Source organism: Onychostoma macrolepis, chromosome 04 (assembly GCF_012432095.1).
Source record: "Onychostoma macrolepis isolate SWU-2019 chromosome 04, ASM1243209v1, whole genome shotgun sequence".
NCBI lineage: Eukaryota > Metazoa > Chordata > Actinopteri > Cypriniformes > Cyprinidae > Onychostoma > Onychostoma macrolepis.
The window spans coordinates 23,649,448-23,673,296 of NC_081158.1; the positions used below are offsets into that span (position 1 = coordinate 23,649,448).

The 23,849-nt window shown below is 35.3% G+C and overlaps 3 protein-coding genes and 1 long non-coding RNA gene across 5 annotated transcripts; 3 read left to right on the forward strand and 1 right to left on the reverse strand.

Annotated features, from left to right (window-relative positions):
- The first annotated feature begins 689 nt into the window (after nucleotides 1-689).
- On the forward strand, nucleotides 690-3,596 carry dnajb9b (DnaJ heat shock protein family (Hsp40) member B9b). 2 transcript variants are annotated; one of them, XM_058772140.1, is made up of 3 exons: nucleotides 690-782; nucleotides 1,407-1,625; nucleotides 1,723-3,596. In XM_058772140.1, exons 2-3 carry the CDS (start codon nucleotides 1,409-1,411, stop codon nucleotides 2,145-2,147), a joined length of 642 nt encoding a protein of 213 aa, XP_058628123.1. In that variant the 5' UTR covers nucleotides 690-782; nucleotides 1,407-1,408; the 3' UTR covers nucleotides 2,148-3,596. The 2 variants fall into 2 exon arrangements, with proteins under 2 accessions (XP_058628123.1, XP_058628124.1); XM_058772141.1 differs by having other exon boundaries at nucleotides 702-786.
- LOC131538322 (uncharacterized) lies at nucleotides 3,163-23,290 on the reverse strand. Its single transcript, XR_009270534.1, has 6 exons — nucleotides 23,147-23,290; nucleotides 20,452-20,605; nucleotides 19,665-19,785; nucleotides 12,905-12,994; nucleotides 6,737-6,843; nucleotides 3,163-3,277 (listed from the first exon to the last, which is right to left on the reverse strand). It is a non-coding gene; the product is annotated as an uncharacterized LOC131538322 (long non-coding RNA).
- Nucleotides 9,525-12,209, forward strand: spic (Spi-C transcription factor (Spi-1/PU.1 related)). The gene is made up of 5 exons (XM_058772138.1): nucleotides 9,525-9,637; nucleotides 9,920-10,007; nucleotides 10,130-10,251; nucleotides 10,345-10,441; nucleotides 10,685-12,209. Exons 1-5 carry the CDS (start codon nucleotides 9,635-9,637, stop codon nucleotides 11,170-11,172), a joined length of 798 nt encoding a protein of 265 aa, XP_058628121.1. The 5' UTR covers nucleotides 9,525-9,634; the 3' UTR covers nucleotides 11,173-12,209.
- Nucleotides 12,614-15,133, forward strand: spi2 (Spi-2 proto-oncogene). The gene is made up of 5 exons (XM_058772139.1): nucleotides 12,614-12,731; nucleotides 12,908-13,004; nucleotides 13,962-14,098; nucleotides 14,184-14,391; nucleotides 14,692-15,133. The coding sequence occupies exons 1-5, from the start codon at nucleotides 12,729-12,731 to the stop codon at nucleotides 15,015-15,017; spliced, it is 771 nt and encodes a 256-aa protein (XP_058628122.1). The 5' UTR covers nucleotides 12,614-12,728; the 3' UTR covers nucleotides 15,018-15,133.
- Nucleotides 23,291-23,849: the final 559 nt, after the last annotated feature.

Below are 23,849 nucleotides of genomic sequence, written 5' to 3' on the forward strand. Positions count from 1 at the left end.
TTATTTATTTTACTGCATTACTTTTCCTCAAACGTTCAATCTTTCTTACAGTCACTGAAAGCAAATTCTCTGTTGGAAAAAGGTTCAGCAGGACATGGGGCAATAAAACGAGTAATCATGATTGACAAAAACACCTTGTGCCTCTTTTGCAGGCTCAGTCTGCTTTAAAAATCTCAGCTTTTTCCAGGGTGGAGTTGATGACTTATATGCTGCTGTTTAGTGACCGCTCTGCAGACAGGCAGACACACACACACACACACACACACACACACACACACACACAGAGAGAGAGAGAGAGAGAGAGAGAGAGAGATGTTGTTATGGAAATTTCAGATTTTTGTTTTTTTAAGGATAAGACAAAATTAACCTAAATGAGCATACAAACTCCTTACCTTATAACTTTAAAAACTGGTGTACTTTAAGAAAATCTTATATTTCAGACGCATACACTTTTAAAACAGGTACAATGATGTCTTACTGACAAAAACACTTTTATTGTCCTTTGAGTGCGGTCCTTCAACAGTTTGACACAAGATTTGACATAGAGATAATAAATACATGTCTATGAGATTTGACAGCTCACTCCAGCTATAGAAACAGGAAGTGACCTTCGGGCAAGCGTTCCGATGTGGACCAATCAAAACGCTCGTAGTCATTCATCGCGGGAATCAGCCAATCACGTTGCGAGTCGTGGAGCAGTAACTTTAGCGCTGTAACAGCGTTCAGAAAAACGATCAGCTGTTCTGCGTTTGATGTAACTTTGGGACGGAAACAAGCAGCGGGTAGGTAAAAGCCAGCAGTTTTACCATATCTAAAATGTTTTACTTTATATCTGATACATATAGCTGTTTAGATATGTCAGAGAATCATTCTGTTCTGTCGCATGTATTGAGGATGAGGATAATGTTAAACAGGTAACTCAGTTTGAAGCTGTCGAGAACATGTCCAGATCATGAATCAAAAGAAATAGGAAATTATATTTTGCTTTGAAAATGAAAATGAAGCTCTTTTTTATTATTATTTATAGTTGACAACTATTCAAAATATATCTGCATCACTTTTTAGGCACGTCAAACTCACAAGCAAATGTTAGGATTAATTGTGGCACATATTCTCATTACAGTCAAGAAAATAATAAATTAGAATGATGAAGTTTTTTATACATTTATGGTACCATTTATTTTACTGCCTGCCTTTAATTTGTGCTGATCAAAAGTTAAAAAAGTTTACATGTCATAAAAATAAATACAGTACATATATAGATGGACTACACATACATAATTCATGCTGAGTAAAATATGTGTGTGTGTGTGTGTATTATTACACTGAAATGCTCCTTTGAATTGTCTCATGACACAAACCCAACAAATGTGATCTCGCCTCTTGTTTTCCTGGTCTGACCACAGGCATGGCAACAGCTCAGTCAGTGTTCACTTTGGCTGTGAGCATTCTGCTCATCACAGAGTTCATTCTGGCTGAGAAAGACTACTATGAGATCCTGGGTGTACCCAAAGATGCATCTGACCGGCAGATCAAAAAGGCTTTCCATAAATTAGCCATGAGGTATCACCCTGATAAAAACAAAAGCCCTGACGCGGAGGAAAAGTTCAGAGAGATTGCTGAGGGTGAGTCAGCATACCTGTCTAAAACAACACACGACACACCCTTCTGAACATTTTATGTCTTGATCAGTTATTAAAGCTATATATTTTTGATTCCCAGCATATGAAACATTATCAGATGACAATCGGAGAAAGGAGTACGATCAGATGAGGAGCAGTCCGTTCTCTAGAGAGAGTCCGAAAGGAGGCGGTGACCACTTCCATCAACATTTTAGCTTCAACTTCAATGATATATTCAGAGACTCTGACAAGTTTGGACACAATCCTCATTTGCATAATAAAAGACATTTCGAGAGGCACTTTCAGGCCCATGAAGAGGCACGTAGCAGGCACAGGAGGCACTTTCAGAACTCTTTCGGTGGTGACGTATTCGATGATATGTTTGAGAATATGGAGAGGATGTTCTCTTTTAATGGACACCAGACTCGGACTCAAAGCCAGTTTCACGGTTCCACCAGGCAGCACTGCAGGACTGTCACACAGCGAAGGGGCAACATGGTTACAACATACACAGACTGCTCTTGAGTTAATGCGCACATGGAAATGTCTTTTGGGTGTGTTGACTGAAACTGTAATTAATTCTGTTTTGCTTTTTTGTGTTTTTGGATCAGTTCTGATGGACTTCTATAAAATTGTCTGCAAGAGTCACATATTTTTGGGCATAACATCCTCAGGTTAGGGATCCTAAGTCTGACTTTATACAAAATTCACCATTTACAACATATTAATAATGTTATTAACAGTTAACATTAACACAGTGAACCTGATGACATCCATATGGTTAAAAATACTTTTTCAGATATATTTTAAATATATTTCTCTCTCTCTCTCTCTCTCTCTATATATATATTTTTGGCAACTTTATATATATTGAGTCTAAATTTATTTACTTACATTGTTCTAAATGGATTTAAAAAACATTTTGCATTTACTCAAAATCCATTTTAAAGTTAGAAATGTATTTTCTTGCCCTTGAAGTACATTTTGTACTACAGTTTGGCAAAAAAAAAATTCCTTAGGCCTGTAAACATATACACTTCTTAGCATATATTTTAAATATATCTGAAATATATTTTGGCCAGGAAAAAAGATGTGTAGATATATGTAAAAAGATATACGTAGACAATAAAAAGATTTATGTAGACAATATGGGGGGTTGAAATAGCACTTTAATTGTTAATTATTTATAAACTCTTAAGCTATCCATCATTTGTTATGAAGTCAAGATTTAGGTTCCTTAAAAGCATATTTAATTTTAGGGTAAAGGGCTTCTGCATTTGTTTACATCCGATGCCTTTAAAACACATAATTGCATTTATCATTAAGTGTTTATCATAAAGGTTATTTTGGAAGAGCCTTGAACCTGTTTTGAGACATGTCAGTGATCACTAGAAAACATTCAAAGTGGTTTAGAAGTTAAAAAGTCCTGAAAGCATGTAAAAGTTTGGTTTGCTTGATTTTGCACAATGTCATTTAATTACCTTTTTATGTTGTTTGTTGTCATGTCCTTAGCAAGCATTTAACAGAATTTGTATATCTTCCATCTCGGTTAACATGACACCAAAGCAAGTGGCTCTTTTGAAGGGGAATTCCCTTACATGTGCAATATGATCAAGATCTTGCTGTTGGGGGATCCTGTTAGCTGTAGGGCTTTCCTGAGGAAAAAAAAAACACAGCTGTATATGATCAAATGAAGTGTTGTGCTAAAAAACGGTTGCTATTTTGTTTCAGGTTTGGTATCATGTTAAATTTCCATGTAAATGGAATGTTTTTGAGCAATTACCTGAGGCACCATGAATAATCATTCTTTTTCATCTAAATAACTATTGAAATATATATATTGTACACTCCCTGTGGTTCTGTGAATGTGAATATATTTATTTGGCTCTCCAAAGATTTGATCTATAGCAAAACACTTGTCAGTTAGTTTAATCTGAATACTTCTATTGCTGTGCCAATAAACAAGTACCTCATGTTGAAGCTTTGTGTACAGTCAGAATGAAAAGCAGAATTAATATCCTTATACTTTTGCTATTTTTGAACATAATGGAAAGCTAATGGTGTTCATGTTTTGTATTGAAAGCTGGTTTTAGTTTAAATGGAACATCCATTTAATGTAAAATACAAGCAAGCACATGCTTGGGAATGAAAAACATGGAACGGAGCAGCTGATTCCATCATAAACTAATATTCATATCAACACTCTTAAAAATAATAATTTTGGATTCCCCAAAGAATCTTTCAGAACCTTTTTTTTTTCTCTCATCAAGAACAATTTAATGATCAAAAAACATTTTTCCACTATACAGAACCTTTGGTACAATGAAAAGTTTCCTTGGATGTTAAAGGTTTTTCATGAAACCATGACGCCAGTAAAGAACCATTTTTTTAATTTATTTTTTTTTTGTGAACATACAAATGCAGGATTGTTCCAAATACTTATACAGTGCAGTCTGAAAGTCTAGTTAAACAAACTTGACGGTAGCCATTGACTTCCATAGTATTTGGTACTTCCATAGTTTAGTGGAAACTCATACAGGTTTGGAACGATATGATGACGAGTAAATACTGACAGAATTTGGGTGAACTATCCTTATAAAAATAATATTTGAAGATGAATTTCTGAGTGTCTTATTATTAGGTTTGTCCCTTTTTTGCTTCAATAACAGCAGCATGAACTTCACATATTGTGTAAAACTTGACGAGGTATTTATACACTAATTTGGAAAACAAGACAGTGTCTCCACACTCTTCTCCACACAAGACAAGCTGATTTCAGAATAAAAACGTGAACAAATAAACAATATATAAACGACTCACATTGGTCATTGAAGCACGGCTCGGCTTAAAGATGCTCCATGTTAATTTTGTAGCTTTGTATATTCCTGTGCCTGAGACCCCTCAACACTGCACAATTAAGGATGTGCCTGAAATCTGAGTAAGGCAGTATATGATGATAGGAAGGCATCAGAGTTTTCTTCTAAGATGCCTATTTATCTAAATGGGTTATACTGAATATGCAGAGTATAGACATACACTTCACTGACTATGACATCATACTATGCTGTTTAGGTCAAGGGACCAGGGTATATAAATGAAATACTATGTTTACTGTCATGACATCCATCCAAAAATCAGAAACTGGAAAAAACTATTCTCAGACAACTGTGTTGCAGTTATGGAATTATGTGACAGCTGATGGAAAAACTTATCAGACTGTCGCGTGCAAACATTTAAAAATGTGGTGTATTGCATTTGTTTTACAATTTGGTTTAAAAGTAAGTAAATACACTGAACAAAATTATAAACGCAACACTTTTGTTTTTGCCCCCATTTTTCATGAGCTGAACTCAAAGATCTAAGACTTTTCTATGTACACAAAAGGCCTATTTCTCTCAAATATTGTTCACAAATCTGTCTAAATCTGTGTTAGTGAGCACTTCTCCTTTGCCGAGATACTCCATCCACCTCACAGGTGTGGCATATCAAGATGCTGATTAGACAGCATGATTATTGCACAGGTGTGCCTTAGGCTGGCCACAATAAAAGGCCACTCTAAAATGTGCAGTTTTACTGTAACTGTAAAACCAGTCAGTATCTGGTGTGACCACCATTTGCCTCATGCAGTGCAACACATCTCCTTCGCATTGAGTTGATCAGGTTGTTGATTGTGGCCTGTGGAATGTTGGTCCACTTCTCTTCAATGGCTGTGCAAAGTTGCTGGATATTGGCGGGAACTGGAACACGCTGTCGTATACGCCGATCCAGAGCATCCCAAACATGCTCAATGGGTGACATGTCCGGTGAGTATGCTGGCCGTGCAAGAACTGGGATGTTTTCAGCTTCCAGGAATTGTGTACAGATCCTTGCAACAAGAGTTCAGCTCATGAAAAATGGGGGCAAAAACAAAAGTGTTGCGTTTATAATTTTGTTCAGTGTAAATAAAGTAATTAATTAAAAAAATAAAAAATAAATAAATAAGGTTAAAAGGAATAAAATGTATGGCTATTGTGATCCAAACAAACAAAACAAAACAAAGCAAAACAAAAAACAAAACAAGCAAAACATAATTAATTCAAATGTTAGCTGCCCTTAAGTTTGAAATTAATACAAATCATTTGTTTTTTTAAAAACAAACAAATAGAAAACAACCAACCAAACAAACAAACATTTTAGCTGCTCTTAAGTTTGAACAGAAGTTTCTTTTATAATCAAAACAGGCAAATAAATACATTAAAAATGTTTTAGCTGCCCTTATGTTTGAAAGTAATACAACTCATTTGCATTTATAATCAAAACAAACAAACAAACAAACAAACAAGTAAATTAAATATGTTTTAGCTGCTCTTAAGGTTAAAAGGAATACAAATTATTTGTTTTTGCAATAAAAGTTAAGGTTTGGGCCTGCTGTTAACCTTCTCTAACCACAAATGGTGTGCCATAAAGCTCTGCTATTCTTACAAAGGACTCAAGCCAGGCCTAACAACAACAATTACAGCAGTATTGTTTTCTTACCCAGAATCAGTAAGCCACGTTATAGAGGTTAACTTCATCAGACAGCTTAAGTGATCTGTTTACCTGTGCAGGCACTTTGGGAACTTATTTTGATTGAGTGCCAGTAAATAAAGAAGTTGAATAGGAGCTATGTTGTGGTTATACTGCCCTTCCCTCATTGGGTTTGGTATTAATGGTCCTTTTGAATAGGGGTTGAAGAGAAGGGGAAGGAAAGCAGCTCTTTGTTTGAAAAGATAAAGCCCTCGCTACTGCTTCGGCAGAAAATGTAAATACTTTGGCAGACGTGAAACGCATACATAAAGTCATAAACCAATGGAAAAATTCACACAAACATTTAAAGACAGATAGCGAGGAATTGACAGATCCAAAACATGGCTTATTTAAAGGCCATATAGATTTTTTTTTTGTATAACCTCAGCGTTAATTATTCATTTATTATTTACATATTTAACTTAACTTTTTTTTTAATGGTAAGTGCTCAGTTATCGTCTTTCTGCAATTTCAGATGCCAAAGAGAAGTGACTCATTGACACTGTCACATTTCTACTGCTAAACAGGCTTTTTTTAAATGCTGAAGATTAAAGTGCAAATGTAATTACCTTGTGAGTTTTCATATCCTTCAAGCACAGTTTCCCACATTTTATCAACCACAGCAGACAGGAAACAATTCCAAGGTTTGCCACAGATGTTGCAGAACAGTTAAACCCTGTCAACAGAAGAAAAAAAAAAACGGAAAAACATAAACAGGTATGTGGAGTGTACAAACGTAAGTTTCTTGAGAAAATTTCCCAACAATGAAACTATTTTACATTATATATTACATTACAAAAAATCTTACTGACCCCAAACTTTTGACTGGTAGTGTGTGTGTGTGTGTGTGTGTGTGTGTGTGTGTGTGTGTGCACGCGTTTTTGTGAAAAGTCAGGACATAGATTTGTATAATGACAAAGGTATGGCATAGGTATTACAAGGTGAAGGTGACTTTTCAGGACATTGACCCATGTCCCCACTTTTCAAAACGCTTATAAATCATACAGAGTGAGGTTTTTTTGGGGGAAAGCTGAAATGCACAGTCTCCTGTAAGGGGTAGGTGTAGGGCAATAGCACATACAGTAAGTACAGTATAAAAACCATTACGTCTATGGGATGTCCCTACTTTTCACAAAAAAACGAACGTGTGTGTGTGTCTGTGTGTAAAATTTCATTGATACATTTGGGGTCAGTAAGATTTATTTTACTATATTTTATTTTAAAGAAATTGATAGTTTTATTCACCAATGGTGCATTAAATTGCTCAAAAGTGACAGTAAAGACATTTATAATGTTGCTTTTTTAAACTTTCTATTCATCAAGAATAGAAGTAGTTTCATAAATATTTAAAAAATTCCACCTGTTTAGTATGTTTATGAAAAATTGTCAATCGTAAGAAATGAAGCTGAAAATGACATTTTCGCAGGAATAAATTACATTTAAAAATATATTAAAATAGAAAACAATTTTATGTATTATTTCACAATATTATTGTTTTTACTGTATTTTTGATCAGATACCCCCTAGTAAAAAAGTATTATATTTAAAATACATTTATTTCGTAGAAAGTATAGTTCAAATCTATTAACATATTTACCACCATATCACTGGAGAAATATAATTTTCAATATAAAAATAAGTTTATTTGAAGTACTACTTGTGCACAATGCACATTTCTTAATATTAAACTTAAAATGTGTTTTAATGTCACTACTGATGAGGATTGTATGATCTTTGAATAATATTGCACTACTTCCACACAAAGTGCATTAAGTACAAAATTAGTTGTTCCAATTTAGTAGACTTTAAGTATACCAGTTTAGTATACTAAAAGTACAATTGCAATATGTAAATGTAGTTTTAGTATACTTAGCATGAAATAAATGTATTTCAAATACATTTTAGTATATTGATTTTTACTAGGTCCTGCAGGCTTGGTGCGCATAAAAGATATTTACTGACTTTTACAAGACTTTCATCTTGTCAGCTTCAGTGAATCATAACAGCCTGTTGACACAAATGACAGCAGAAATCATTTGCCAGGGGATTCAAAATATAGCTGATTAACTATTGTCAGTGAGATTAGTTGTTTACACAGTTTGGGGCCATAAATTTCCACCCACCAGCGCACATAGCGTATTGATTTATGTGCCAGAACAAAGTTGTTAAAAGACGTTGTGACAAATCTTAGTAGATGATTTGTATATTGTTTGAATTGCTCATTAAGCAAAACTTGCCAAAGCCCATTTTTACTCACATTTGATGCTTGACAAGTGTTTATTTTTGTTATTCATAAAAAGAGACAAAAGTATTCATTATATAATCAAATGCAAGACGTTTATCTTGACAGCTTCGATGAATGTTAAGTGTACCGATACAACAAAATTAACAGCATATGTTGATGTAAATGACCACAGAAATCATTTGCCATTTTGCCAGTATAACTTATTAATTATTATTGATTATTCGCCAGAACTCAGCGGTAATCTCAGTCGACTCAAGTGCTGAGGTCTCATAAAATGTACTCGGTTCTTTTATCAGTAAGCCTCTTTACTTTCATTCTCTGCACACCTGAAAGGGGAACTACGGGGGCCAGTCAGTTGATATTTAAAACTTGTGTCATGAGAAGGTGTACTGAATTAACTGCTGTTTATGAGCTTAGAACAATACATGGCAAAAAGGAATAAAATGCATTCAAATGGAACAGAATTTTGATGGTTTGCTTTCAATCTTTCTTTGCACGTTTAGTTGACAATATTTCACTAATACGAATGTGCATAGAATGCTGTGGAGGAGTTTTTGCAAATACATACTCACACTCACCGAATCTGGCTAAAATTAATGAAACAGCCTTGAATTGGTGCCATTTCTTCAGATATGCACGAAAGGAACATGAAAATCCATATACAAAAAAATACAAATAAAAATAATAATGTTTTCTGTCACACCACCTCAGGTGAAATTTCCCTGCATTCTGAAGCTTTTCTCTTGCTGTGATTATCAGATCAGTTATTGTTTGGTGCTTCTCAACACATTTTTACAGGACCAATAAACTAAAGTGCCGTTGACAGCTTCTGACCAGAAATGCAAATGTTTTCACAAAGGAGAAGGAATCCTGGATAAACTAGTGGTTAGTCCCTCTCTCGCTCTCTCTCTCACTCTCTCTCCTGCTGTATTTCTTTTTTCATGGATGGAGATATGGAGATTACAGAATAGAGGGACTATGAGTCCTACCTGGTCTTCATTTCCAAAAAGAGAAGTAGAGTATCATTGACTGCTCCATGTTATGTTGATGTGGCACATTTAAATGGACCCATGTATAAAACAGGCCGCATTGCTTAGTCGGACAGTAAAACAGTAGTCGTTCCACAATATATCTGTCCACATATAATCACTGAGACACAGAGGACATATCCAGTTGAACACAGTCGAGCTCTACATAGATGCAGAGTTAGGTTGAGGTCACAATGGTGAGTTTGACTCGAGCATGTACCAGTCTTTTTATGCAATGTTTTATGTAGTATATATTTGATCGATTATTTGAAACTTGATAAACCATTCATTGTTTCAGAAATGTATATTATATTATATGTGTTTTATTATGTATTTTATTATTTATTTATTAGAAACCACAGGCACATATTTAATAAACATTCTACATTCATAAGATTCTGACGAGAAACAAGACAGAGCTCTAATACAGTCATTATTTCACAAATATGTGCAATTTTTTTTTTCTTGCTTTCTTACAGGGATCACTTGAAAATGACATCAATCAAGATTTTCAGGATGCCATTGATGTAATTCAGCGTCACTCTCAGATACGACACTGTGATAATGGTACCATAATATATAATATTAATATAAATGTAGAAACAAATGAAATATATTGTGCAATAGTATTAAGTATAAATTATTATCATCATTATTATTCATCATCCTCTTCTAACTGTCTCTTTCAGAAAATAAATACTATGAGAATTTGGAAAGCCCACAGTCCTCCGTGAGACATGCCATCTCATACTATCAGTTCACACCTCATTTTGAGCCTCCAGGACCGATGTATGACTGGAATGAATCCTCAGTAGGTTTACAACTCATTTAATTTGTCACTTGAATTGTTTCAATGGTTATACTGCGATACTTTTACTCATGTTTTGCGTCTCTGTATCTGCAGTCATGGTCTCACATCGTGCCAGATGTGTCTCTGGGGCCGTTGTGTTCTACTGAGCCTTCAGCGTTTTACTCGAATTTACCACAGCGCCACGGAAAAGGTACAGAAGAACTAGTTTTCTGTGTGTTTGAAAATGCAATAGTTCAATATGTGGGAAAGTATGTGTTTCGGATTTTTCTCTCTAACCCCATACAGTACTGCATAAGTAAAATCACTTAAATGCAAGTTAACATACTCCTAAAACGGACTGTACAGCATTTTCATGGTTCACAGTTTTCAACAAAGTCGAGTCCTTCATAATACAGAAGTGCTGAATGCATGGTGTATTCCTCTTCCTCATTAGGTCGTAAGAAGTTACGCTTATATGAATATTTGCACGAGGCTCTACACGACGACAACATGGGTGACTCCATCCAATGGACGGACCGAGGGAGCGGCATCTTCCACTTCATCTCAAAAAATAAAGAAAAACTGGCCGAATGCTGGGGTCAGCGCAAGGGCAACCGCAAGACCATGACCTACCAGAAAATGGCACGTGCGCTCCGCAACTACAGCCGCACGGGTGAGATTGTGAAAGTGCGTCGCAAGCTCACGTATCAGTTTAACCCAGCTATACTGCAGCGATTGAGCTCACTGTCAGGCTACAGCTCAGGCCCTTCGTCCAGAGACATGGCCCTTCATCAGCAAGGCTCTGCTGAGCACGTCTACTACAGCTCTCCTCTACCGGACTGTCATTACTGGTATGGCCAATACTCTTACCAGGGCGACTATGATCTTGCTACTGTTCTGACAATGCATGAGGACCCCAAAATTGGTGTTTCAGCTCAGTGATTCCTGAAATTTCTGTCTTTTACAAGGGAGATTCTTTGAAATAAACCTTGAGAAAGTAAAAATGTTCAAAATGCATTAGAAAGGAGTGTATGCATGTAATACTGGTTTTTGAATGAAATTAATACATTTATCAGCGAGGATGCATTAAATTGATCAAAAGTGGCAGCAAAGACTTCCACAATTTTACAAAAGATTTCTATCTCAACTAAATCATTTTTAAGAGAATCACAAAAAATCCTGCTAAAATTCAGCATCGACATTGCAGGGATAAATTACATTTGAAAATGTATTAAAACAGAAAACAGTTATTTTATATTTTAAATTGAAATCATATTTTACAATATTACTGTTTTTTGTTTGTTTGTTTTTTTTGATGAGCATAAGAGACTTCTTTCAAAAACTTGGACCCCAAACTTTTGAACAGCAGTGTATATGTACAGTAATATTTGGACACTCAAAATATATTAATTATTGCATTAAAAAATATCAAACCAACTAACATTTCTTTTAAAATGACAGCAGAGCGAGCACTTTTTTTTTAAGCAAAACATTTCATAGAAAGTTTTTAAATAATTAAAATACAAGAAAAAAATGGTTCAGAAAATATTTTGATATTTTGTATGCAATTCTATAACATTATTATTATGCAAGTGTCTTATATCCACATACTTTTTGGTATCACTCTACTGTTTGTTTCTATAACAGTCTGTCTTCATATTTATCTACTTTTCTCAACTTGTTTACGTCAGATCATTTGTTTTATCACGCAAATAAAGTTTCCTGTCTTGAAAATCCCAATGAATTTGTTTGTTAAACTCTCCACTGTGAGACACATACGCTTGAAGCCGCTGTATAAACTTTGGCGCTGATTTCTTTGCAAATGCATTGGGCCAAGCTTATCTAATTTCACAGAGAGTAGATTGTTTGTGACTGCTTTCTGTGTCATATTACAAACCGATCTCAAATCACCTTCCTCTTTGTAAGATAGCAATCAAACACTAATGTAGTGCTGCTGTATAATTTTCATACTGGACAATAAACACTGGTCTCATAACAATTGTGCTCTTTTATGACTGAAGTTTTAAACATTGCATTTCTCTCATCTATTTTTCTTTTTCAACATTACAAAGTTCGTGATCACTTGAGCACAGATGAATGTGTTTTTTATGCGGAGCCTGTGTGTCATTGTTAGGTGGCTGTGGTTGTTATCTGTAAGAGTGAAGAGGATGTGGTTACTGGTTCCATAAAGGTGGACGCTAGAGATGTGTGTTAGACCGAGATCGGGTGTGTATGTTTGGGCCGACAGAAACTGGTTTTGGGTCAAAAATGCCTGGTTATTTATGTACGGTCGTAGATCATTTAAGAAAGGCCTGTTCACTCCCACAGCCCCTTGCTTTTGATAAAAAGAGGTCTGCACCTTTTCAAGGAGACAGAGCTTTGTGGAAAACACACTAATAGTAACAAATTGTTCTTTTCTTAAATTATTGGTTATTCATTAATACAACGACACTTGAAACAGCAATAGATAGAGTAAGGATCGCATTCGTAACACTAATATGGTAAGAACTGATCAATTTTACAGTTTTGTTATGTTATGCTGTTTGTATTCGACAGTGGCCCCAAAAGATATTTGGACAATTCAAAATGTATCAGTGCCATTATATTAGAGCAAACCACACACTTTTTAGTGGCCACTGTTGTGTACGAGTTAAAAATAGTTGTTTCTTCTTACCAGAACTGTCCGCAGGAATATCAGACTGATTTGGAGGTGATTCTGGAATTTCTTGAGGAGCATTACAGACAGGAATCTCGAAGAAAAGCCCTATGGAACAGTAAGAAGGAAGCTTAAAAGGATTGAAAATTCTGTCATCATTTACTCGTAAAAATATATATATATTGAATTATTTTTCTACTTCCAAACGTCACGTGTTACTTGCAGTTTCTTTGTATAATTTGTGAATTTTACTAGCAATTTCTGAGTAAATCCTACAACATTTCTTTTCAATGCACCTTCATGTCTTTTCAAAACTATAATTTTATTTCTTCTGCGGAACACAGATTTTTTTTTGGTCAGTGCAATGAAAGTCGACCCAGAATCAGGCGTGCTTCATTGTATTGAATGTGCACCTGTAGTGTAGTGTATACTACATAAGTACACGTATTTTGGTGTGTTGACTAACATACTAAAGCAAAAAAAAGTAAAGTACTTGATTTCATTTTTTACTGCAGTGTGTTATTCCTATGTACATTTAGCAACATGTTATTTACTAATATAATGCAGTAAATATATTTTAAATGTATTAAATTGCAACTTTCTCATTACAAATGTATTTAAATACATGGCATATACAAGTTACAATAGAACTTACATTAACGTATATTTTAGTTGACTATAAATGCTTGTCAGTACACTTTTAAGAAAACATTTCAAAAAGACAATAGAATTATATAATATAATTGCGAAATTATATTATAAATGAACAAATAAAGATGTACTTAAGTGGGTCAAAAAAAATCACTCTAAAGTTTGGTTAATTGCATTTAAAATTAATTTAAATGATAATACAGTTTAATGTAGATGCAACATGCAATTAAATGTCTGAAAACTTACTTTCAGCTCACACTTAAGTATATTCCTTTAAAGTATATATTATTAATAATCAGTACTCTTTTTAAAAGTATGCGTACTTTTGTGTATGTCTTTTTCACAAGGGAATAGTGTCAAAAAAAAAAACAATGTAAAAAAACACTGAAATTATGAGTCTGTGTGTTTTGTAATGCACTGGCAGCAAGGGATCTTTCTGTCATGTCAACCAGTGAAGATGTGGACATATCTAGAGAGAAGCTACCTGCTGGAGAACATTTTAACAATGCATTAGAACGAGAAAAGTCCCAGCTGCAGCCACATGCACCTGAAGCTCAGCAGGTAAACCCTTTAGTTCTACTCTTTGTGTCATTCTTGCACCCATTCTTTTTTATTTTAAAACCAAGTTCTTTTGTCAAATCAATAGGTCATGGGATCTCTGGCCAAAGCAAATGGATCTGACTCATATACAGACAGTGGAATGAATTGCAAGAGCAACGCTGTCGATCAGTCAGCGGTCCTTCACAATCCACCTGACGGGCAAGTGTTAAACGGACCAGAGAGACCTTTAACTCTGAATACAACACCTGAAAAGTGTGCCGAATCATTGCCCAGCATTACACCTGCAGAGAAAGGTCAGTTCTGCTTTTGTGGTTTATTTTGATGCTATCTCGAAGGTGAGGAATAACCTAGAGGAACTGCAGCACGGGAGCGGCCCGTCCTACCCATAACTGCCACATAGAATCTCAGTTCTCCCTCATTTTCTCTGGTCTTGTACACCATTGATCTTTTAGAGATGCTTATCTTAATTACGCCTATCATAATACAAGCCTGTTTTTATGGGAAATAGTTTCCATAGGCCTTTGCCTACCCCCTTCACACACAAACGCACACACTTGAATGCTGTTTGACCGCAGTCATCTCTATGATTGCAGGGAAAAAGCTACGTCTTTTCCACTTCCTGTTCGAGATGCTGGAGGACCCAGGCATGGCCCACTGTGTGTCCTGGGTGCCCGCTTCGGCTGGCGTCTTCCGCTTTTCTGCCAGGCACAAGGAGCACTTGGCTGAGCTATGGGGCCAGAGGAAGGGCAACCGGATGCCCATGACCTACCAGAAAATGTCCCGTGCCCTGAGAAATTATGCCCGCTCGGGGGAGATCATTAAAGTGAAAAAGAAACTGACTTATCAGTTTAGTTTAGCAACCCTCTCTAATTTACAGAGACAACATGGTATAAAGAAAGCTGCATGTGGATTGAAATGAGAGCTGAATGATTGTCTCAAGTGTGTTACGGTCATTATTTGTTAATCTTAATTGCCTTGGCAACAGAAGAAGGGTAAAATTAGCTTCTATTTTTTCTTGCTCGATGAAGAGGATGAACTGTGGTGTTTTGTATAGCAGAATCTTACCTAAATAATTTACTTTTTGTTGTTCTTTGCATATCATGATACATTTAAAATAGTATGTCTTTTAAAAATCAATTAAAAAAATTCATATATAGTAAACCTATTTCTTTATATATATATATATATATATATATATATATATTATTTTTTATTTTTTTCAGTTTCTTTATCAGTTTTTCAGCTGCCATTTGAAAAGAGCCAAAACAAATAAAAACAGACTAAATATCTTCTTCCCGCACAGCTCATTTGTTCCCAGTAGGTGGCAAAGCTGCTTCACTGCTTTTATTTAAATTTTGTCACTTGCTGATTGTTGTTCATTACAGTTAATAACAACAACATAATTGTTAATAACTTAATGGCAAAAAGCAGATGTTAAACATTGCAAATTGCATTGTGATTTCTAACATCTCTATTTTTTGTCTTTACAGAGTTAAAGTGCAAATCAATGTTTTAGTATTATTTATATAATATTATAGTATTTATTATTATTTGAATTCGCTTCTATTTTTATATTTTCAGTTTTTCTTTTTAGTTTTAGTTTAATGCAATTTTATGTGATTGTAACATTTTTATTAGTCTGTTTAACTTTAATTTATATTTTTAGTTTTATTATTTTTAGTACTTCAACTTAAACTTGTTTTATTTCAGTTAGTTGCCAAAGCAACATTTGTAATTTTCGTAAAAAAAAATTTTTTCAAGTTTAGGTTTTTCATATAATAGCCTATTTATATTTTTTCAGCTCTATTTCAATTAAAGATTTAATTTGAGTTTTACTCGCAAAATGTATTTGGAAACCTGGGTAATAGTTCAATTGTCATTGAATGGCATATCAAAATCTCAAATCAAGTGACATCCACAAACAAATTCTGCTTTGCTTTTCGCAGAAATTGCTTCACTTTTCTGATCCATTTTTGCAATTAGCATATTTTAGTGAATGCATGAAGCCAAACATTTTGAGCACAATTATTCTACCATTTAAGACCAAACAAACTTGCGCTAAATGTGCATGTGCTGTCTTTCTTTACAATAAATGCCACTTGCTTTGAGATTTTGTTACATGCTTTTGTTACATGAAATTGCATTCATTTTTAAGCATGGCTTAAGTGTTTGAATGCTTTTTGGAGCCACTGTAGGCAGCTGTTGTTGAGGTAAATCTCTTAACTGGCATCATTGTGGATACTGAAGTTGGACCCAGAGCTATCGACAACACTCTACTGAAAGACAGATTCTTGGTTTGGTCTCTCTGACTGACTGGACACAGGGTGCTCCTCACACATGGTATTGTGCGATTCAGAGATGGTGTTTCTCTCCCTTTGTAGTCCCACAGAGTTTTATTCACAGGGAGGAGTGTAATCTATTTCTGCAGCGAGTATTCATGCTTTCCATGCTAGATCACTACATCTAAAGCACTGCCTGCTCCATTCTACTGAACGCACTGAATCTTAATGAGATGTTGAAATTCTGAGGGGATATCTGTTCTTCTTTGTTTAGGTTCCCATGTGTGTGTGTGTGCATTAGTGCAGGCAGGTGCCACTCTGACTCTCTAGCCTGAGCTTTTTATGGTGACCGTGAGAGCTAAATCCCCATGGGCGTCGTGAACCTTTAACCACCAGTCTGGTCCAAATGGTTTTGTGTGTACTTTGTGGCTGGCCCACATGATAGTTCCCAAGCATCCTGCCTTTAGAGCCGTACACACAGGATTATAAATGGAAGATCGAAAATCGTTTGGAAGATCCGATACCAACAAAGGCCAAAAATCATGCTTAAAGGGATAGTTCACCCAAAAAGAAAAATTCTGTTATCATTTACTCACACTTAAGTTCTAGCAAACCTCTGTTAGTTTCCGCCAAACAGTTGACGATAGCCACTGACTTCGGTCAACTGTTTGGTTTCAAACATTCTTCAAAATATCTTATTTTATGTTCAACAGAAGAAAGAAACTCATATAGGTTTGGAACAGATTGAGGGTGAGTAAATGATGACACAATTTTCATTTCTGGGTGAACTATCCCTTTAAAATCCACTTAGTCAGTCAAGATGCTTTGTTATACAAGAGTATGGCATGTCATTCATAACCTACTTCTATCACACACTACCAACTAAAAAAGCAATTGCAAATTAATTTTGCTAATGGGAGCACATACTTGTACAAAATCCCATTCTAAACAAAGATTTCTTTAACGGCAAGTGCAGCCTTTCAGAACAAGAACAGTATGAAATTACTAAAGAAGAGTCCTGGCTTAATACGTAATATATGTTGCAGGAGCATTAGAACCATCTAATATTACTTAGTGTCATTCATATGACCCTCGGAGAAGCTGACATTTTCAATCTTTGGTATAATCATGTCTGCAGTTCAATTAAAAGTTCACAAACAATGGGTCAGCTGTCATGTGTTGTAACCATGAAGTAAATAAATACCCTTTTTTTTTTTTTTTTACAATATTGGGACAGAAAAACTCAGTATGACTTTTATGTATTTCTGATAAAAAATGTATTTTATGAAATTGTGAAATATATCTGTACAAAATGACACAGATGACATTGACCTCTATGTTAGTTTCAAACAAATGGATTCAAAAACCTTCTTTCTTATTTGAGATATATGATCATAAATTACATGTAATTGCTCACTAAAGCTATTAAAGCTTCGGGGCCTCACTGTGTAAATTGCCGTTACGTCTGCAAGAAGCAGGGCCTGATTTATAATGTGAATTAAAGTGTTAACAGGATAATTAGAGTCTTGACAATGGCAACAATCCCATGTTTCCACTGTGTTTCCATGCTAGTTATGTCAAATGTCAGAGTTCAGGTTGGCATTCTAATTATAGAGCGTAAAAGCATTGCTCAGGCATCTTAACAGAATTTATAGCCCTGGTTGTTCAGATCTCCGCCCTTGGCCCTCATCCACATTAGATCAAAATGATCTCTGGCACTTGGCTGAAAGGTGAAGTAAATGTTTCCTATTTTTCTCACTAAGCCCTAAATATCACCCAGAGGCTTTCTAGCGAAAGGGTGGAGCTTAGACACGGGAACCCCTGAATGACAACATCACCTACTAATATCTCTTTCATTCAGCCTATAGTGAATGCCCTTGACATGGGCCTTGCCAAGCTTTATAGTAAATCGGTCACATTGTCACATCAACCACTGACTGGCTGGGTCGTATCTTCATTACAAACACCTCATTGGCAGGAATAAAAACCAAGTGTTAAAGAGCAGTTTGCATATGTACATATATTTACACGTATACAGTAGATAAATATGTAGAATATTATTTCAAATGTTTTATGAAAAAATTTAACTTTTAAAAAAGTATTAAAAAAAATGTATATTTTTGTATTGTTTTATTATTTATTACTTTTTATTATATATTATATGTGACCTCGGACCACAAAACCAGTCATAAGTAGCATGAGTATATTTGTAGCAATAGCCAAAAATATGTTGTATTGGTCAAAATTATAGATTTTCCTTTTATGCCAAAAATCATTAGTAAAGGTCATGTTCCATGAAGATATTTTGTAAATTAGTAACATGCATTGCCAAGGAATTCATTTGGACAGCTTTAAAGGCGATTTTCGAATTTTTTGCACCCTCAGATTCCAGATTTTCAAATAGTTGTATCTCAGCCAAATATCCTATATGCTAACAAACCACACATCAATGGAAAGCTTATTTATTCAGCTTTCAGATGATGTATAAATCTCAATTTCAAAAATGCACCCTTATGACTGGTTTTGTGGTCCATGGTCACATATTACTAAATATAATATAATGTAATATAATTATAGAAATATATCATATACATTTCTATACATTATTATTATTATTGTAGATTTTTATTTGTCATATTATTATATTATATTTTATTGAATTACAAAATATATAAATTGTAAAATGTACAAATTTTTATATTTTATTACATTTATTAATATATTTAGTTATTATACTATATTTTTTTAAATAAATGTTGAAAGATAATCACATTGCAAATGTTGCACTTTATATATATATATATATATATATATATATATTACATTTTGATTGAAGGGTCAAGCATTCTGCATAAAAATACGCTGCAGAGGTCTTTGTGATATATATTCAAAGCAATGCCACCTTGTCAACAGAAATACCTTCTTTTATTCTGCAATGCAACGTTATCCAAAGCCCCTCTCGCTGTCTGACTCCAGCTGGTGAGGAGACAGGGCACAGCAAGCCACATCTAATCCCAGGACTTTAGGAGCGAAGGGGAGGGTGTTAGGAAGGTTTTTTGGGCTCTATTATCAAACACAGAGAGGAGTGGCTAAGATGAGCGCTATATAAACCCCATTTATTCATCACCCCCAGATCTGTTACTTTCTCCTTCACGTTCCTGCGTTGCCCTCATCCTCATTGACTTCCAAACTCTCTGGTGCAACTTTCCTCACCACCGTTTCTCCATCATAACACCCCTTGGCTAAAGGACACCCTTTGCCACACACACTGGGCAGCCCAGACTCACCTCTGAACCCCTTCAACTGGTGCCTGGTCCACCGGAGAACGGCTCAACATGCCTGAGCCCACAAAGAAAGGTGAGAACCAATCCTGTCCATCATTACACCACAGATAGTCTGATGGGGAATCTGTTGAGCGAGGAACAAAAGGTAGAGAAATGTTTTAAGATGGCAAATTTGACCAAATCAAGATATACAACAACATTATCAGTCATATCACCTCAGCATTACTAACAAACATGCTGATAACAAATTAGCATCTCTGTTTTGCTGGTTTGTTTCACCTTTTTTCATTCTAATCGGAGTTTGAATCATGTTTTTTAACTGATTAGGCTTGAACCAACAAGGACTAACTTCACCTTGCAGAGTTTTCTCAAATGCATATGGCAAACATACACAGTATACAATGCTGCATTATAGAAAGAAAGCCAAAAATGTGGAAAATTGTGTATTTTGAGTTGCATGAGATGAAATTGACAGTTTATACACCATAAAACATAACGTATGTTAGGTCAAGGTGGTTGCTTGGTAGAAGTATAAACAGGTGAAGATCTTTGCATCATCCCTACAGTCACGAAAAGGACAAAATGACTCAAGCAGACATAAAAAGCTCAGGGATGATCAGGAGCGACTTTGGAATTCACATTGTGCTGGATGATGAGGTGATCCAGGCAACTTTATAAAAAGCAACTATAATGCCCGTTGCTATGATGGATGGTGCATAGTTAAGGTGATTAGGAGCGCAGAGTCAGCTGAGCTATACGGGATTCTGGGTATGGAATGGTGCTGACTTACCCGGCGCTGGGTTTCAAGTCATGGAGCCCAGCTTTACTGTGGTGCCAGAGGCATTTCTGATGGATGATGCAATGCTGATGGCCCGGTGGGGATGCTACACCTTCAGATGGACAAATATTTCAGGGGTGATGATATAGAGATCAGCTTCCACTGCCTAATGGATGGATGGAGAAATATGAGGATGCGGTATTGTGTTTGCTCTTTGACTTAGATTGCATCATTATTATTATTATTAAATGGAAAACCTGGCTTCAATTTATTGGATCTCTCATATGCATGAGCACAACAGCTCTGAGATTTCATAATTCGTGACAAGCACCAGTGACATTTAAATTTTATTTTTGGTCAGGCTACGGGTTTCCTCTGAGGATGACTCATATTTTAATATTGGTCTCTAAACATATCCACACTGGATGGGATTCGTCCACTTCTGGATAATGGGGATTATGATGCAGAATGTGGGGGATTTGGGAGATTGATGTTATGGAAGCTATTTTGATTATACTCATAAACATGGTCATAAACAGGCAGGTGGTGCGATCCATTTCGGTACAGGGTTTGCAGATGCGCCCAACACCCGTTGGAAATGCCTTCCGGTTGATCGTGATGATTTTGTGGGTTGAAAAATGAATGAAAAGATGCAATATGATGCCTGAAACCATTTGTCTATCAAGAAATCATACATAAAATATTTTTATTACTCAGTATTTTAGTCTTGTTTTCCAGTGAAAACGTCTAAACATTCTTAAAGGATTAGTTCACCTAGTCATCATTTTCTCACTCTCATGTCGTTGCAAACCTGTATGAGTTTTGAAGAATATTGGTATCAAATCAGTTTTGTTGCTCACTGATTCCATTGCATGAACAATAAAAAAAAAACTTAAAATGTTAATTTTATGTAACAGTATTTTCATTTTTTTGGTGAAATACATCTTTAAAACAACATAAATTTACCTGAAAACAAAACTGGATAAGACATTAAGATTTTATTTTACATGTTTTAAGCATAAATCTAATGAAATCCACCAAGATTGATGGTTAAAACAAGAAAACATTAACAATTTGCCAATGTGGTGAGAGAAAAATAATTTATTAAAAATGTATTCTCTGAAAACAAACTATAATATCTAACCATTTTGCTTCTCAAGTAAATTTACCTTGTTTCAATGTTTTAATTTTTATCAGAAAACAAGACATGATTTTGCAGTGCAACTGTCCTTTCTTAAGTAATAAACAATTGGTTGCTCTAAAAGATGAAAACTTGGTTTGAGTTGACATGCCAACTGTAACGTTTAATTACAATGGATTCCATAAATAACCTTGAGAGAGTGATTATTAGACTTTGTGACCATGTCTGTTTGAAAAAAAAGATTGTTCTCATAAATTTGGGGGAACAGCTGATGGGGGGGTGGTTGGGGTTGCCGTGGAGCGTTGACTCCAGGCTTTAAAAGGCTGGATGAGGGATGAACAGGGCTGGACCCCGGGGAACTGGATTCCAGACCCCTGGAATAGTTCAGAATGAGTAGACTTTTAATCCCCATTGCTCTCTCTCTCTCTTCTCTCTGTTACTCCTATCTTTCATCCAGTGACTATATGTCTCTATCATGCTGAGAATCCTGAGCCCTTGTTTGTTTGAACTTTGATCTCTGCGATAAATAATATCAAAGGATGGAGGTTATGACCTATATCCACATAGGCCAGCATCACAAATAGCATCCCTCAGGAAAACAACAATGGAAGGAAACAAACTTTTGATGTGTATCCGTATCAGGATAATTAGCTGGCCTTTGACTACTGACTTACAGATAAGGTCAAACGTGAAAGAATCCTTAAGTCAAACCCACCCTACATTACAAGGGGTGGCCAAAATTAACTTCCAGCATCCAAAATTAACTTTTCACCAGCTCATTAGCTCATTAGTGTGTAAATGGAGCAAATTTCACAAACCATTATAAATAAATATATAAAGAATTTTTTTTGCAGTCATGAATTATGCATTGCTTAATATTAAAATTGAGTTAGAGTTAGAGTTATATGTTTTATATGTAGAAGGTCTGTATGTCATACGTTTTAATTATGCATGTATTACGTTGCGGTTTCTTATACAGTTACCAGCCAACTGGCAACTTTTACTTGTGTGAGTGTTAATTTTGGACCCTGCGTATTTCACTCTCACTTTTTCTCAGTCAAAGAAGTCAAAGTGTCGTTCCTTCATGTCAGATCACTCATAAATCAACACCAAGAGAAATGACACATTCAAGCTGTCATCTGCTCTCTGATGCCTGTTGTTCTCAGCGCCAGCAAAGTCTGCACGACTTCCACGTACAATAGTACTTTGTTTTTCACAGTTTTACAATTATAAAAGATTGATTCTCAAACCAAAAGCTGTATCCATGCTCTCATACACTTTTTTGTCAATCTTTATGAACCTATTATGAATCTTTTTTAGCCTGTGTTGGTCATGACAATAAAAAGTTAGCTGCAGCGCATTCGCTTGTCAGACAAAAAGCATATAACTGAAAATGTTCTTTAATAAATGAGTTTGAATTCTATCTATATTAAGCTGGAGGGCTGGCTAGTAACGACCGTTGGTGTGTAGGGGGTCAACATGAGCTTGTCTGTCCTCACGGCAGCAGTAGGGACAGCTGAACATACCTGCATACTGTTGTGTTGCGCTGCGAGGGTAAAACAATACCTTTCAAAATTGTCGTTATTGCTGGATGAGCCAGGGGGATCTCGAAACGGGCAGAATGCCACACCAGCCAGCTCAACGGTGACATAAATGGCTCTTTAATGGGTGGAAGGACCCACGTCATTGTCAAATCTGAGCTGAGGGATCCAAAAGACGTGATCTGTGGGGAGGCATCATGCACAAGACAAAAAAGAGAGAGATAAAATAAGATCAGGTTTCTGAAAAGACTAATTAACAGGTAAACACATCTTGATTTTAAATTCTTATTATTATTACTATTATTAATTATTTTCTCACAACATCCACAAGATAGAAAAAAATAATTATTATTAATAATAAAATTAGGTGTCTCAAAAGACTAATTCATATGCAAAAACATATTGATTTATTATTATTATTATTATTATTACAAATGTTATCATTTTTAGAGATCAAATTCCTGCTGCCAGATGAGGGGATCGACTAATTTATTTATTTCAATTTTTTTTACATTGCTGAAGGTCTCATATAATTGTGTCCCAAGTCTCATAAATTCAAGCAATTTCATGTTTGACGACTTATCATTCTAAAATATCATGCATTTTGGCAAGACTTTTGAGGAGTTTTATATGTGACGATGACCAAGTAAATTACGCAACATAAGACAGGATGAAGCTACAGAACACACAGAACAGAGGATATAGTGAGTGACAATGAACTGTAGAAA

Bases quoted from the DNA above. Each gene is read 5' to 3' on its own strand.
- dnajb9b (XM_058772140.1), top strand. From the start codon at position 1,409: ATGGCAACAGCTCAGTCAGTGTTCACTTTGGCTGTGAGCATTCTGCTC. The intron at 1,626-1,722 runs GTGAGTCAGCAT...TTTGATTCCCAG, and splicing joins GTTCAGAGAGATTGCTGAGG to CATATGAAACATTATCAGAT.
- spic (XM_058772138.1), top strand. The intron at 10,252-10,344 runs GTAGGTTTACAA...CTGTATCTGCAG, and splicing joins ATGACTGGAATGAATCCTCA to TCATGGTCTCACATCGTGCC. The intron at 10,442-10,684 runs GTACAGAAGAAC...CTTCCTCATTAG, and splicing joins ACCACAGCGCCACGGAAAAG to GTCGTAAGAAGTTACGCTTA.
- spi2 (XM_058772139.1), top strand. The intron at 13,005-13,961 runs GTAAGAAGGAAG...ATGCACTGGCAG, and splicing joins AAGAAAAGCCCTATGGAACA to CAAGGGATCTTTCTGTCATG. The intron at 14,099-14,183 runs GTAAACCCTTTA...TCAAATCAATAG, and splicing joins ATGCACCTGAAGCTCAGCAG to GTCATGGGATCTCTGGCCAA.